This window comes from Panicum hallii, chromosome 6 (assembly GCF_002211085.1).
Source record: "Panicum hallii strain FIL2 chromosome 6, PHallii_v3.1, whole genome shotgun sequence".
Classification (NCBI taxonomy): Eukaryota; Viridiplantae; Streptophyta; class Magnoliopsida; order Poales; family Poaceae; genus Panicum; species Panicum hallii.
Genome location: NC_038047.1, coordinates 38,581,113 through 38,597,523, shown reverse-complemented (window position 1 = coordinate 38,597,523; position 16,411 = coordinate 38,581,113). Strand labels below are relative to the sequence as shown.

The following is a 16,411-nucleotide window of genomic DNA, read 5'->3' as shown; positions in this document are numbered from 1 at the left end:
GTTATGGATATGTTAAAATTCAATAAAATGAAAAAGAGCAAGAAAAGACTACAAATTTACTTATAGGATGGTGTTGAGCTTGAAAGAAGATCTTTATTTATTTTATATTTTGAATTCGAGTTTAGAAAACACGGATGCAAATGGATAGCATAAAGATGTCAAAATACTTATTTGAGATGCTAACCATCAAGGAGAGAAATAAAATCACATACTTGTGCACCTAGTTTTCTGACTGTTCAGTGTGTGTCGGGTCGGAAGTTCCGACACTTGTCGGAAGTAGCACGGTTCTTCCGACAAGGGGTCCTCAGCCAGCCGTTCTTAAATGGTCGGAAGTTACAACCCTATGTCGGAAGTTCCAACAATCACTTAACCAGTGCACTAACGGTTAGTTTTTGGGACTCGGGTATTTATACCCTCTCAGCCCCTCCTTCATTTGTTGCTGACCTAACTTGAGACAAACAACTTCAAGAGCATTTACTACTCCTCCCCAATATCTCCTCGATCTAATACTTTAGTTGATTTGAGCTAGGGTTTGGGTGAGAGCAAGATTGAGCAGTGAGACTCAACTTTTTAAGTGAAAGATGAAAGAATTTTGTGATGCCTAAACGGGGGTGAATATGCGTACTTGAAAAACTTGAAAAATTCTTCGTAGCAATTAAATATATCGGAACTTCCAATATTGGACCGGAACTTCCGACAAAACTAAATTTTATACGAAATTCAAAATTAAACTTGAAACTGCAGAACCTGGCTGAATCAAAAGTTGCATAATAATATAGGAGACTTCTGCATGTGATCTTTACAAGCACAACAACTCGAGTACGTAGATCAGCATAAAACAAACTCTAGGTCAATAAAAACTAAATAAATGCAATAAGCACAAGGTACAGGAGATTTGTTCCTGAAGTTTAGTTCCACTAAGAAAGCTACGTCTCCGTTGAGGAGCTCACAAAGAGCTGAATCTTCCACTAACCCTTTACCTCACTCAATCAACCACAAAGAAGTATTGAGTCACTTGCTATGAAATCCACGGAGCATAGGGTAACACAAACTTTTTGAGGCGCATATGTCACACCCGATTTATAAAGAACATAAATCGAGCAATCATATATGCGCCAGGATCAAGTCACGCATATATATAACAGAATCATCAAGATATCACAACACATATCACGAATCACATTAATATAAATCGTAAATGAATTATTTTATTACAACCGAATCGAGAATCGGCTCAAGAGTTGCGGAAGCGTAAAAGAGATACATGAAGAGCTGGGCGCCACAGGGATATCGACTGGGAGACAAACGCCTAGAAGTCGTCGAAGCCGCTGACGTAGTCCTCCACATTGCCGGGCACTGAGCAGCAGTCGAAAATATCCAAGAGAACAGAAGAGTGGAGAGGCAAGTGTGAGTACAAACTCGTACTCAACAAGTATAACACAAGTATGAGGCTCTAAGATTAGCTGACTCAACTGCATTAGCTTTTAATCTTGGCAAATTTTATTAAAGCTAATTACTACAAGTGGATGAATTACCATGAACCCAAATTGCATAAGAAATTAATCAAGTTAATTAAGAACTACTGAGAACCATCCAACCCAAAACCACCCGGGGAATCTCCCTAATCAAAGGTTGATAACCCCACTAATCAAAAGGAGGATCTGGGCCACTCATGACTGTGAGCACAGCTGATATATCAGTTTTACACTCTCGAGAGGTTGCACAACTTTACCCACAAGTCGTGAGCTACGCTAGTTGTTCATCACACTTCCGTAGGTGAGATGGCTAGCAAGCACACTACGAGACCGTTACAAAGGATCACGTTGGTAAGGTGTAACCGCTAAGAATTCTGGATCAGCGACGATGGGGCCCACCTCCGGGGGTACAAGACACACAGCACAGACCAAGCCGGAGGAGCAGGGACCATTGAAGCTTACCACCCCTTTTGCCCACGCAGGTAAGTTACTCCCGAACCAACACGACCTAATTAGTAAGTCAAGACCGTCCCATTCCAGTCTTGTGGTTGCGCGGTTGTCCCAGGTTGTCGCTCTATGAACCGGTCCTTATGGAGAGTGGCCAACCAAGCACTAAGCACCGTGCTGGCCCCCTAAACCATGTTTCTACAAAAACATCTTTTAAGGAGACGTGAGCCACTCAAGCACATAGCACAGAGGGCCACCCTCAGAATTAAGTTGCATAAGACCATTAGCAAGATTAATTAAAAAGGCCAAGTGTGTTATAGCGCAGCAACCTAGCACAACTAACCAAAATGCAACCCAAAGGATATATATAAAGGATATAGAGGTGGCTAGGAAATCCTTATAGGCGTACCGAATTAAAATGCAGTATGAAATTGTATTTAAAAGTGATAGGATGTTCATGTTATACTTGCCTTCCTCGTACTCTCCCGGCTGCTGCTCGAACTGCTCGGAGGATGGCTGCTCCTGGTACTCGTCCAAAGGCTCCGCGTCTGCTCACGATCATCAAGCATGGTCCACACATACACACATGTACGAACAATAGCAAACTATAAGAAAACAGTACATCAATATAGTAGAACAGCACACAAAACTAGTCTAAAGCTATTCTACGCGCCACAACGATCGCGTGGATATAAAGAACACCTAAAACGGAGCTAAGACGCGAAAACTACGCTTGAAACAAGATCCAGGGACCTATTTGTAAGAAAACTGGAGGTTCTAAGGGGTTCTGCACAAAAACCGAGGATTTAAACATAATTAAAAGGTAAACACAGGGGCTAGCACGTGAAAACACGCGGCATGGACTGCGGGTATGAAAACTGGAGAGCTCAGGGGTCTAAACGAGTAAAACAGGACCTAACCGTAATTATTTTTGAACTAAGGGTGGACCGAGGGTTGATTTCCCGAAAGGGCAGGGACTCTTTAGCAAAACATCAAGGCCGAACCGGTATGATTTAACCTGGCCATCGGATCTAACATCTACGGCCCAGATTAGATCCTAACAGCGAAGGGGTACGCGCGCACGGTGACCGTCGGATCTGGATCCCACGCTCCCGACCTATACTTGAACGGATCTAATCCAGATCGCCCGTTCTACATCGGACGGCCCTGCCTCTCCCTCAACTCGAACCGGTATCGCTTGACCCGAACCACCGGATCTCGATCGCACGGTCCCGATCAAACGGCCCTAGCTCTAATCCTCGGCGTCCATCTCCGATCGAGCGGCACAGGGCAGAAGGGAAGGAGGGGGGCGGCGCTGCGACGCCGGCAGCCAAAACCCGCGGCGGCGCGACTCGGGACTCGCCGGAGCTCGGCGTTCCAGGGCTACGGTTAGCTAAAGACTACGACTTCTGGTGCAAAAGGACCAGGGGAAAGAGGCGAAGCTCACCGAGGGCTGTGGAGGCCGGAGCTGCGGTGTAAGGTGGCCGGCGGCGAGGTCCTGCGGCGGAGATGGTTCGGTGCTCGCGAGGAGGGGTGTTGCCGAGGCTCTCCGGGCTACTGGTCACCGGGGATCGATGCGTGGAGGTCCTGTGAAGGTGCCAGAGGGGTTAGGGAGGTTCGGGGAGCGCCGGCGATGAAGAATTGCGGGGGCGGAGCGGCTCACTGGCGGCAGCTTCGTCACGAATTCCCGGTGATGCAGGGGCTCGAGGCACAAATGCTGGGCTCGGGCAGCTTCTGGATAGCGGGAGGGAGCGGGCACGGGGGTTGCGGCGGCCTGAGGCGGGGTGGAGTGGCTTGACCACGGCGAGGCCGAGGTGACCGGGCGGAGGAAGAAAGGGGCGGCGGTGTTGGAGGTTCTCGGGGCGACGCAGGAGCTAGGGTTAGGGTTCAGATGGGTTGGGGCTGCTCTTTGTAGGGCGGCGGCGGTCCCATTGACGTGCGGGCCCGAGGCGAGGGAGCTCGCCGGAGATCTCGGAGGGGGACGTTACGCCGGGGAAGAAAGGAGAAAGGGGGAGGGAGGGCGCTGACACGCGGGGCCGTCCTGGCAGAGAAAGAAAGGAGAGGAGCGGGCGCTCGGGATGGGGGAAGGGAAGTGGGCCGGCGCGTGGCCCATGCGGGGGAAAAGGAAGGGAGGGGAGAGGAGGCCCGAGGAGAAGAGAGAGGGAGAGGTGAGTGGGCCGGCCAAGGGTTTTGGGCTGGCTTCCTTCCCCTTTTCTTTTCTTCTTCTTTCCTATACTCAACTAATTCAAGTAAATCTAGTTGAATTCAAAATACAATTTGAATTCAAACCTATAAACTCAACATAGATAAAACAATGCTGCAGCATGAATGCACAAACAATTTAATCCTATGATATATTTTATTTCCTTGTGTTATAAATTGCTTTAAATGCAAACAAAAATTTACAGAAAGCCTGGAAAATTCATTTGAGCCAAAATAAATTCTTTGAAATTTGGGGAAAAGTTACATTAGGGTGTTACAGCATACACATGAGAGGACGCTTCACGGGCGACACCAAACCGTCTAGAAGTAAGCTTCAAAAGTAACAAACGTGAATCGAAGGATGAGGATGCTTCAAGTGCTCTTGAGATGAACTTGGTTGGCCTCTCACTTAAATTACCCTCTCACTTAAATGGTTGAGTCTCACACCTCAATCTTGCTCTCATCCAAGCCCTAACTCAAATTAACTAAAGGATTAGCTCAAGGAGGGATTGGGAAGAGTAGTAAATGCTCTTAGAGTTGTTTGTCTAGGGTTAGGTCAATAGCACATAAAGGAGGGACTGAGGAGTATAATTATCTAAGCCCAAAAAGCTAGCCGTTAGTGCATTGGTTAAGTGATTGTCGAAACTTTCGACACAGGATCGGAACTTCTGACCATTTAAAATCAGCTGGCCAAGGACCCCCTGTCGGAAGAAACCAGTAACTTCTTACAAGTGTCGGAACTTCCAACATAGGGTCGGAACTTCCGACACACACTGAAATAATTAGAAACTTAGATGCAAAGTGTGTGATCTTATATCTCTTCTTGATGGTTAACATCTCAAATAAGCACTTTGATATCTTCAAGTCATCTCCTCGCATCCCTCTTAATAGTACGGTGTTTGCTATACTCAAATTCAAAATATAAAATAAATAAAGATCTTCTTTCAAGTCCAGCACTGCCCTTAAGCAAATTTGGCGTCCTTTTCTTGCTCTTTTTTATTTCATTGAATTTTAACCAGTCGATAAATCGATAAACTCATTAGCTCCTTAATTTTGTATGTTATCTACACTAAAACTCACTTAGGGGGGCCAAATGCACTTTCAAAAGGGCACCTAAGTTTATCTCAAGAGCACTTTATCCTCATCCTTCGATTCGCGTTTGTTACTCTTGAACTTTGTTTCTAGATGGTTTGGTGTCACCAGTGGAGCGCCTTTTCATGTGTGTGCGCCTCGGGAAGTTTGTATTACCCTATCCTTTGTGGATTTTACAGTAAGTGACTCAATTCTCCTTTGTGGTTGATCAAGTGAGATAAATGGTTAGTGGAAGACCCAGCTCTTTGTGAGCTCCTCAACAGAGTTGTATTCCTTAGTGGAAGTGAACTTCAGGAATAAATATCTTATATCTTATGCTTATTGCATTTATTTAGTTCTTGTTCACCTAGAGTTTGTTTTGTGTCGATCTACGTATTCGAGTTGTTGTGCTTGCAAAGATCATCTGCATGAGTCTCCTAGTATCATTGTGCAACTTTTGATTCAGTCAGGTTCTGCAATTTCAAGTTTAATTTTGAATTTCGCATAAACTTTAGTTTTATCGGAAGTTCCCGTCCAGTGTCACAAGTTCCGATCCGTCGGAATTTTCTACACAGTATTGGAAGTTCCGATATATTTAATTTAATTGCTACAAAGATTTTTTAGATTTTTCAGTTGCGCCTGTTCATCCCTTTAGGCATCACCGCGAGATTGTTTCAGTGTCTGCGCGGTGAATCGATTCTTTCACCTCGGCTAGCGATAGCTTGTGCAGGCTGCATAAGAGATAAACGAGATTGAATCACGTTTCCAGCTATGCTGCCCGAAAAGTGCTTTTGCATAGCATAAGCTTGGCGAACACCTTTACTCAGGCAACTAAACACGTATGAACTGCACTACATAAGCCTGGTTAAGAGGTAATGCAGCCTACCAACCACCTCTTTAGTGTTCATTTACTCTGTCCTCATGTCAACAACTGTTGTTGACCGGAGGGAGTATATATCAAGGTTTTAAATACTTGTGGAAGATAGCGTCGTACCCTCACGTATTGACTGCTACACTAGATTTAGAGTCGATCAAGAACAAAACCAAAATTTTCCTTCTCTTGCTCCGGTCTGGTTCTTGCTTCCGTTCAGGGATACGAGTTATATATATATATATATATTGCGTCATTGGATCGACCCAAAATATTGATAAAATAAGTTAGAATAACATTTTGCGTAAATAATTTAGAAGGAGAAATAAACTAAAATGATATGTCATTGTAATTAATTAGCTGAGATATCCATTTACATCTTTACTTCCATTCATGCTCTTCGTTAAGAATCGTCAAATCTGCACGTTGTGTTTAAGGATCCTAAGATCTATCATCTATACCTACCAAAGAGGGTTCCACCATATTGATATCAGTACTGTTTAGTGAATGATCTAACCTATATTTAAATGTGGCAGTGATATTTCCTTCACCCGATACTTTAAAAATGGTGCAAATAATCTTTGGAATATTTGAAAAAGTTATCCACATGTGATTGTGAGCACCTTCGTCGTTCCAACCATATTAATACGTTCGGTTCGTCGATCGATACCTAGCTCAGTCGAAGGTGAGAGGTGCCCATACCAAGCGGATCGATAAAGTGCACCTAGATTCCGTCGGATTTTTTTTTGTAGCTTTGTTCTATGATAATGTCCTTTTTACAAGTGCATGTGCATTGATTTTTTTCTTGCATATATATTATTAGCTGTAACCAAAAATTTAGTATTGTTTAAGAAATTTTGTGAAAGGCATCTTTTGCACACTTTTGTATTCTAAATATATATAATTGTTTGAGTACTTTTTGGCCAAACATATGCTATTGGACCATTTTAAATCATATTACGCCCTGTAGAGTAACAAGTGAGTAATATATAATTGGGTATGGGCTTTTGTTGTGTAGCTGTACTGACTCATCATCATCATTAGTCCTAAACCATGGAGCAATGGAGGCGGCAGATTCCACATGATACACGGCCGGTCGTTCCACGGTCTCGATTGGCTCTCGAATGACGGAATACAGCAGTACTCCAACACAAGGAGCAACGAAAGTATTCTGGGACTAGTATACTACGCGGCCACAAGTTTGAGAATCCTCAACCTCAACTACTCCATGCATGGTACTTGTGCACAACGCCCCGGCACCCGGCGGAGCAGTCAGCACCAAGGACCACGGAGTCGGAGCCACGGACCACCGCGCCACCGCGCACGCGCGTCCGCTGGCACCTGCCCCGCCCGCGCCGGCGGCTTCCTGGTTCCCGCGGCGTCCACGTACGTGCGCCCGGCCCGGCCTCACTGCTGACCACCAGATCCCCGCCCCCAGCATGCCGCTCGGCCCCGTCGCGCCGGAGCAAGCAGCGATCGCATCGCATCATGACGCGCGCGGGGCAGCGAGCGAACCACCACCCATGACACCCACCGCGAGGCCACCGGACCGTGACCGCCAATTACTCCCTCTGGCCCGGGCGGGCCTCGTGCCGCGAATGCGAACGCCACCAGTGACCAGCCACCTGCCCCCGCCTGTGATCCGTGGCCCATGGGTACGGGGGAAACAAGCGACCGAGGCCGGTGGTGCCCTGCCCTCGGTTTTGTTGGTGCCTGGTGGTCGACCCGCCGGAGTGATCGGACGCTTCATCTGAAGCCCCAAGCTCCCGAATGATTCCGTGCAGCGGCCCGGCTGGTGCCGCTGCTTTCCGCGCGATCTTGAACTCGTGCAGAGGCAGCTAGCGTGATCCCCTGACGCCCGGGCGGCCGGGCACCTCCTGGCGGCGGAGCCGCCGTGGGAATGCCACTGTTTTTTGCCCTGCCATTCTGTTCCCGTGCGTGTCACATCGATAGATTCTGTGGCTTTCGATGAATCTCCCATCTCGGGCCCCGGCACGCCGCAGGCCGCACACAGGAAGTAAAGCGGAGGCAGATCTGAGCCCACGAGAACTTGCCAAGTAGCCAAAGTCCAAAGCGGGTGAAGGGTCGCCCAGACGCCGACTCGCCTGGTTGCGACTCTCAAACTGCAGCTCTCCCTCCCTCTCTCGCTTCGCCGGGCTGGCTGGCTCCTCCTCTGCGCGATCTCGATGAACTCGTGCTGGGTCCTGGGGGGTGTCGCCCCGTGCGTGCCCCTGTCTGCCCAGTTGCTGCGCTGAAACCTGCAGCAGCAGCAGCAGCAGCAAAACGGTGTGCCTCCGGCTCCGGGCTACGGTATTGGTATGTGAATGCGGGCTTTGTGGTGGCCATGGTATTTGCACGATCCCGTGCTTGCGTACCAAAAGCCTAGCGCTTTTGCTTTTCCTTTTCGTCATGTACTACTTGCCAAATCTAGTTTCAACACCTCTTACATAATTATACATGTAATTACTCTTAACTTAACTTAAAGGTAACTATATTGAAGCCGTCTAATAGGCAGTCTTATACAATGACGCGCCATTTTGAGACGACTAAATAGACAACCTCTACGATAGGTTGTCGTTATTTTTGTTATCTTATAGTAGTACCATATCTCTTTATTTATAAAATTAGAAAAAAATTATTGTAAGTAGTATGATAACAATATATTTTATAGTGGTGACACTACGAGCTAACAAAAAGTGGCTTGGCGACACTACGAGCTAACAAAAAGTGGCTTGGCGACACTACGACGGGCCGTCTCTATACCTACCCAGGCCAGCCCGTGTCAGAAAAGAAAAACTAGGCCAGCCCAATCCAATTTATCCTGCAAACGGTGTGCGAGCCCAGTGGCACAAGACAGACCGAGCCTGGATGGGTTTGTCTTCGAGCCCAATGGCACAGGAGTTTCTAGCCCGCTAGTGCGAGCGGATCCACTCGCAATAAATCTTCACCGCACATCTTGCACCCTACGGCGTCAGCCTCACCTCATGACGTCTCAAGAACACGTGGCTTCCCCTCATTCGCCAGCCACACGTGGAGCCCCGGTCCGAGGTGCCCCCCCAGTCTCCGCGGAAGCAACGGCCCGCCAAGTCCCCGAACTCCCCGAGTCCCCTCCCTGAGCTCGCGAAATCACAGCGCAGGCCGCGCCGCAGGCACACCACGCACGATCCCTCAGCTGCCTCCGCCCCGCCACACCCCCCCGCGCGCGCGCCGGGCGGTCACCGCCCGCGGCCACGGCACCGCCGGCCCCCGCCCCGGGCGACAAGAGGAAAGGCAAGGCCGACGCCTCCTTCCCGTCCTCGCCCTCGCCACTGAGGCCCCGCTGCGCGCTCGCCGTCGCGATGGCCGCGTCCCTGCTCGCGCTCGCCGTGGCCCTCCTGGTCGGCGCCGGCTTCGGCGGCGTCGACACGGGCGCGGCAGCCCCCGTGGAGGCGGAGGGCGGCGAGGTGCGCGTCCCGGATCTTAAGATCTGCCGGAGAGGTTCGGCTTTTTTTGTTGTGTGGGTTTGGGTGTGGTTGTGATCTGGATCTGCGCGGGCGCTTGCAGGTGACGTACGGGAGCGTGATCAAGCTGATGCACGAGAAGACGAAGCACCGGCTGCACTCGCACGACGTGCCCTACGGCTCGGGCAGCGGCCAGCAGTCCGTCACGGGATTTCCCGAAGGAGACGACTCCAATAGCTACTGGGTGCGTCTCCCTCTCATCTGCACATAAAGTGGACATGCCCTGTTTACTCTTACTGGAAATATATGAAAAGATCAGTGACTCAAAGGGTCGTGAATTGAGTGCAGTTCAGATTTCAGAAGGAACAATTGAATTAAATTATTGATCAGTGCTCTCTTGTTCAGAGTGCAGCACACTGATCAGTTTGTTTGAATTCAGGCTGCAAATTGTCCTGTAGTTTTCAGGAGTGAGCTAAATTCGTATTGATTAGCAAGAATGTAGGATCTCTTTGAAAATATAATGGCAGGTACTTTTTCAATGAAACAAGTAAACATATGCAGAAAAAAACATTACTGTTGCAAATCTGATACGTACAGCAGTTACAATTTGATACACATGTAATTGCCATTTAAGCAGTCAGCTCAAAAGTGATGGACATATTAAATGCAGATCATAAGGCCTACTCCTGATTCATCGTCTAAGCAAGGTGATGCCATCGAGACTGGTGGGATCATAAAGTTGCAACACATGAGGACACGTAGGTGGCTGCATAGTCACTTGCACGCTTCACCGTTATCCGGTAACCTTGAGGTTAGTTTATTTCAATCTCTTATGTTGCAGTATTCATTAACAATTCAAATTCTGTACATCCTGCAAGCTTTATTTAGTTGAAAGATAAAGTTGTAGTTCTCTTTAATTTCTTTAGACCTCTTAAATGAATGTGAGTACTGAGTTCGTCATGTGATCTTTTGTGTTGTGCCAATCATGTGTGATTAGGATTGAGTAGGAAAGCTTTAAATATTAGATGATATGCTTATATCCTGTACTACCCAGATTCTATGGAACAACTTGGCTCGTTGTCTACTTTTCTGGATAAACTAGGATAGAATAGTGCACGGAAATAGTAAAATAGTTTCATATAAGCTCTTGTAATTCCAATTGAAACAAAGCTGTTAAACATTTTGTTGTGATGTATCATTTTCAACAAAAAAAAATCAAATATGCTTGCACATATGCAATTTGAATCTCTATAAAACAATGAACAGCCAACTGCTTTGTGGTGTAGAAAATTGATGGAAATGCGCTGTATTACATACTTTTGGTGTAGAAAATTGATGGAAATGCGTGTATTACATACTTTTGGTGTAGAAAATTGATGGAAATGCGCTGTATTACATACTTTCACGCCTTGTTTACTACACATAATCTTGTCTGAAAGCATTGTGTGTATATTATGGGCTTTATAGCTTGTTCTCAAACATTTTTACAATTTTACTGTTCACTTCAACTTATATTACTTCTGCGTAATGTTTTCACTTCTGCATAAAATGGTAGCCTGGTATTTTAGAAAATATAGCATGCCATGCTGTGCACATAATTTACTCTTGTAACAAAACAGCATGTCATCTGGCTTCCAACTGACCAATAAAACATTATATTAAAATGTTCCTCTGTAGACCAGCTTATTATAGTGATGTACAGAATTTTTTCTCAAACGCGCAGGAGAGCTGCGCATCAAGTGATGTACAGAATCAATGTGAAAGCTAGGGGCTTTCAGCAAACTAGATCATCTTATGATTACTTAGATGTTTTGAATATATTTCAACTTTTCTTACGGTGAAGTAAATTACCTTCTTATCGCGACTATCTTTATGAATACCTTGCATCATCCGATGCTTTGCATTTGAAGAAATCAATTTTTATGTCTTGTTCTGTCTGGTATGTTTTGTTTGTGTTACTTTCTCATATTAAGAATGTGTTCTGATGCAAATGTTGAATGTCAACATTTGTATAGGTTAGCTGTTTTGGTGGGGATGAACTGTCAGACACTGGTGACTACTGGAGGTATGATTTACCTACACATGTAATATGGATCTAGGTGTGTTGGAGCTCATATTTTTCCTCTGGGTATTCACAGGCTAGAAATTGAAGGAAGCGGAAAAGTATGGAAAAGGGATCAAAAAATAAGGCTTAGGCACATTGATACTGGAGGTTATCTGCATAGTCACAACAAGAAGTACAATCGCCTTGGTGGTGGGCAGCAAGAGGTGAGATATTTATTTGTTTGCAAAATTTTCTTGCACAATCAAAAGATGCCTACTAGGTTCGACAGTCATTTGCATGTATTGTCAATTGTAGAGGCCCTTGATCATTCTACTCTATTTCTATACGATTTCATTTTACTGCCATGTTGCAAATAAATATTGTTGAGACATGTCTTGGTGCAGGTCTGTGGTGTCAAAGAGAAGCGAGCTGAGAACATTTGGTTAGCAGCAGAGGGTGTTTATCTCCCAGTTAATGGAAGCAAGTGAAACAGCATTTTCTAGTGTGTTTTTTTCTGTTTCATGAGAGTTAGCATAGGATCAGATGTTTTTCCCGTTTTCATTTGTTCTTGTTTCTTCTTTGAACCTGGGACCTGAGTGATATGTTGAATATAGATGATGTCGACAAAATGAGGACAGTACAGGCTTGTAATTGATATTTATAATTCAGTATGACCATGTATAGACCCAGTCACCCAGATATGAAAGTGACACATTTTGTTCACAACTACAGATGTTTGTTTTCCAGATGTGACGCAGAAAGGCAGTCCTTGTAAAATCTGGAAGCTTTTGCTGGAACCCGCTACATTGTGATTTTGAAATTTGAACCGTTCTGCGTATGACTAGCGGCCCATGGTGCCGTAACATATTCCGAGCTGCAATTTCTGTGGAGCCCCAAATTTTGGATTTCAGTCTTTGGTGCTAATGACGGCAGAGGCTATGCCGTCCAAGCGAACGCCCATGTTCAGGGCAGGCTGAGTACCAGAATGATTCTGCTACAGCAGCAAACGCCAGTAACAGAACAAGCCCAATTCATTACAAGCTGCCATGATCAGGTGCTCCATACAACAACAAAACAAGCCCACTTCATTTGAAGGTGGCACAATAAAATTTGGAATAATAAAAAAAAGAAGTGACAAGCATTATCAGCAACATCAGAGACAGTTTTATGCTATGCAATATTGTAACTTCCAAAGAAAGAGAGAAAGCTATGCTATGCGATTAGCAAAAATTGGAAGAATACATAAAAAGTGACAAATCACTAAAGCATTATCAGTAACATCAGAGACAGAGTTATGCTATGCAATATCGCAACTTCCAAAGAAAGGGCTATGCTATGCAATTAGCCAACAGTATTGTGAGCCCATTCTTCGATATCATTCTTGACAGTGCAACATCAAATTCACAGATACAATGCTTTCAGTACTCAAGCTCCTGTCTAGAAATATCAAACCGTGCAGTCAGTACACAACGCACAGGAGCTCATTCAGTTATCATAAAAAAGTAACTCAGCAACGAACAAAATCAAACTATACAATAAGCAAACCCAAACATGTCCGTTAGGGAGTTTCCAATGAATTCCTGAAGTAGCGGCAGAACAAGTATAGCCACATGTCCTCAAATGTGGCGCACCATAAGTTCATGACACTCCCCCTTAACACTTTAATTTACCTGGCAACCCTTTAAATGGCTACTATAAGGAACAAAGACTCCACATCAACAGTAAAGAGGATAAGGTGAAGTATCATGTGCAGCAAGTTCAAGCTAAGACTTTGCAATGCATTGGTCCCTTGTGAATCAGATATGGATAACAAAAGTCGCACATGTCGAAATTTGTATGACTAATAAGCAGCATAAAGCAAAAGAATTGGAATTCAGGAAAGCATGTTTTGCAGCTAAACTACTGTGCAAGCAATATGAAATTTACCCCTTGCTGAATGACTGAAGAATGGAGTATAAACAGTGAAGGAATGCCAACAATCAAAATGACATCCTGAAAGTTACCAGATTGCACACAAGGCAATAAAGCAGCAAAATGAAGACAAGACAGTTGCTCATTTTCCCATAAACACAACAAGATAACTAAAGCAAAAACACGCATTTAATCACTAATAGCATCATAAATAAGCTATCTTACTGAGAAATACTTAAGATGACGAACAAGTTAATCCACTGATAAATACAGAAAATGAAGTAAGAACTTTCAGTTGCCTGATACTTCATGTAGTTGCTATTTGATTTCAAACAAAATGTTGGTGTTAATTATTAGGTAATAGCTAGCCAGATGAGCACATAACACAAAGAAACGCTAATAAGGAGACGAATAGTTAGCAAGAAGGCTTATCATATCAAGCACAAGAAACCATCAGATCAGCCTTATATTCACCGACAATAGCTTTTGTTCTGCATTTTTCTCATTCAGAATCTGGTTATTTAACTATCCATTACAGACTAAATGGGCGGAGGTCCATGTTTGATCACCCCTTCCCCTGGAATAAGCCCATACAACAAACCATCATACAGCTTGACAGATTCCTTCAAGTACAAATTCTTGACCTTCAAGAAGCACCGCAGAGTCATCAGTGAATCAGATCCGGCCTGGTGGCTGATCCCAACGCGCTCGACTTTGAGCAGCTCCCCAAGTTTGTTCAGCCCGCCATATAGGCCAGCACAGTACTTCATGAGTTGCTTGATGTCGTACAGCACCGGAAAGAAGGTCTTGGTGAGCTTCAGGAACTCATCCAAGGTGTTCGGCATTTCCCGGCCGGTGAGCAGCCTGAGCACGTAGCCGAAGTCGTGCCCGCTGTGGAACGTGGCCCACTGGATGTTGTCGTTGAGCACGACCCCGGACGACATCATCAGCTCGGCAAAGCGAGTGGAGTCGACCCCCTCGGCAGCGAAGCGGTCGAAGTCGATCCCGCTGTTGCGGAGCATGTCGACGGAGTTGGCGCTGTAGGGGTCGGTGCGCTGGTCGAAGCCCCGGAAGTTGAACTGCCAGACGCAGCCCCGCCCCCCGGTGCCGAACGGCGGGAGCGCGCCGGCCTCGTTGGAGAGGGTGAGGCCAAGCTGGATGAGCTTGAGCACGTTGACGTTGCCCGCGAGGCTGGCGTAGTTGACGTCGCTCTGGCAGAAGAACCTGCCGCTCGGCTGCAGCACGAAGCCCGGGAACTCCGTGTCCATGCCGACGTACGGGTACTCGTCGATGACTTCGCGGATCACCGCGAACTCCTCCTCCAGGTTCCCCGCCCAGACATCGCGGATCTCCACGGCGTCGGGGCCCTCTGCGGCGGGCGGAAGGGCAGCCATCGGAGCAGCCGGCGCATCCAAGTGCTCGGGGAGGCTTCGGGTGGGGGAGCGGCGAGCCGGCCAGGCGGTTCCGACTACAGCTAGGACTAAGGTTTCCGATGTCGGCGGGAGGGGGCGGGCGGCGCGGGTCAGTGGAGGCAATAAGAGGAGGAGGAGGGGGAGAAGGGGGAGGGGGAGGACGCGGAGGCGGAGGCGGAGGCGGGCGAGAGCGTTGGGCCCCAGTGTCAGCGGCGGTGAGAGCCCATGGCAGGTGAGGTGCGGTTGCCGATGTGCGAGGCAAGAAGACGGGGAGCGGATCTAGCGGGTCGGAATCCCCTGGAGAAGAAGGCGAGAGGAAAGCGGAGGCGGTGTGCTCGGCTGTCAACGAGCCGAGCTCGGACGAGCCCCTGGTGCCCGGCTCGAGACCGGTACGAGCTGCAGCCGAGCTTCAAGATCGGCTCGGCTCGGCTAGGTCATACTTCCATCCCATGGTTACATTTCCGCGGATTCAAATTCAGTGTTGCGTATGGTTCCATTTCAAAAAAAGAAAAAAACGATGCCTATGCTTTAGTTCAAGAAATCGACCAAGTTAGGAGGCACTAAACAACCTATAAAATATGATGAAAATACAATCCAGCCTAAAAAGATGAATGAGCCATATCGACCTCTAGCATGTTTCGGCTCACAAAGCTAAGAACCTCGCTCAAGTTTGGCTTCTTTACAATTTGAGCCGATCTAGCTCTTTTTGGCAGTTTCATAAGCCACCGCAAAATGGGTCCCTCATGATGCCTCGGGAGTAAGTAGAGGCCTAGCGATTTCACATTTTAATGATTGTTTGGTCATTGGAGTCCAGCTGGCGTGTGGTTATGGTTAGTGACATCTCATGTGACTGTTGTTTTGGAGTCATTGACCCAATTATGACCGTGCCAACATATTTGCATCTGGCATATGTTATTGTTATTGTTTTTTTTATTTTTTTGCAAATAGACTCATAACAGTTGTGGTTGCTACAGGGCGAGTAAAGAGTTGCTGACGAGATACCGTTTTTCAGTTTCCCTGTTTCAATCGCCGTGTTTGACTATGATAGTATGATTAAGTTTTCTTTCATATACACACTTTTTCCTAGCGCTTTTACTTAACATGGCGCAATCATTTTCTGTTTTCTTGCACTCAGCATGTTGGTGGTGTGAGCACGATCAATGATCAAATAATCACTTCTGTCTCCACTAAAAAAGTCTATCTTGCATAGGGCCTCTCTATGCTCCAAACTATGTGACCATAACTCGTTTGAATTCGATTTTCTTCTTGTGTAATTTGACCATTTACACACATTTTCTCCCATTAAGGCCTTTCAGCGGTGAAGAGCAGGCGAGTAGGGGTGCTATGTTCATGACCACAAATCCATGGTACATGGGAACGAGAAACTTTGGCACACCCAAGTTTCGGAGGGAAAAAAGCCGAACGGTTTAGTTTTATTTTTAGGCACTCAAACTAGTGCAGCCATATGAAAGGTTGTATCACGTGAAAATACAAATTGATTTTGTATATGCAGGGCAATGTACCAACTCAACCTTTCA

At 46.3% G+C, this 16,411-nt stretch overlaps 2 protein-coding genes across 2 annotated transcripts; one reads left to right on the top strand and one right to left on the bottom strand.

Moving 5' to 3' along the window:
* Positions 1–9,138: 9,138 nt before the first annotated feature.
* LOC112896372 (stromal cell-derived factor 2-like protein) lies at positions 9,139–12,296 on the top strand. Its single transcript, XM_025964310.1, has 6 exons — positions 9,139–9,509; positions 9,610–9,750; positions 10,177–10,317; positions 11,522–11,571; positions 11,645–11,774; positions 11,955–12,296. The coding sequence occupies exons 1-6, from the start codon at positions 9,405–9,407 to the stop codon at positions 12,036–12,038; spliced, it is 651 nt and encodes a 216-aa protein (XP_025820095.1). The 5' UTR covers positions 9,139–9,404; the 3' UTR covers positions 12,039–12,296.
* Positions 12,297–13,895: 1,599 nt separating this feature from the next.
* LOC112897027 (probable CCR4-associated factor 1 homolog 7) lies at positions 13,896–15,158 on the bottom strand. The gene has a single exon (XM_025965191.1). It carries the CDS (start codon positions 14,853–14,855, stop codon positions 14,001–14,003), a length of 855 nt encoding a protein of 284 aa, XP_025820976.1. The 5' UTR covers positions 14,856–15,158; the 3' UTR covers positions 13,896–14,000.
* Positions 15,159–16,411: the final 1,253 nt, after the last annotated feature.

Bases quoted from the DNA above. Each gene is read 5' to 3' on its own strand.
- LOC112897027 (XM_025965191.1), bottom strand. From the start codon at position 14,855: ATGGCTGCCCTTCCGCCCGCCGCAGAGGGCCCCGACGCCGTGGAGATC.
- LOC112896372 (XM_025964310.1), top strand. From the start codon at position 9,405: ATGGCCGCGTCCCTGCTCGCGCTCGCCGTGGCCCTCCTGGTCGGCGCC. The intron at 9,510-9,609 runs GTGCGCGTCCCG...GGGCGCTTGCAG, and splicing joins TGGAGGCGGAGGGCGGCGAG to GTGACGTACGGGAGCGTGAT. The intron at 9,751-10,176 runs GTGCGTCTCCCT...TATTAAATGCAG, and splicing joins ACGACTCCAATAGCTACTGG to ATCATAAGGCCTACTCCTGA.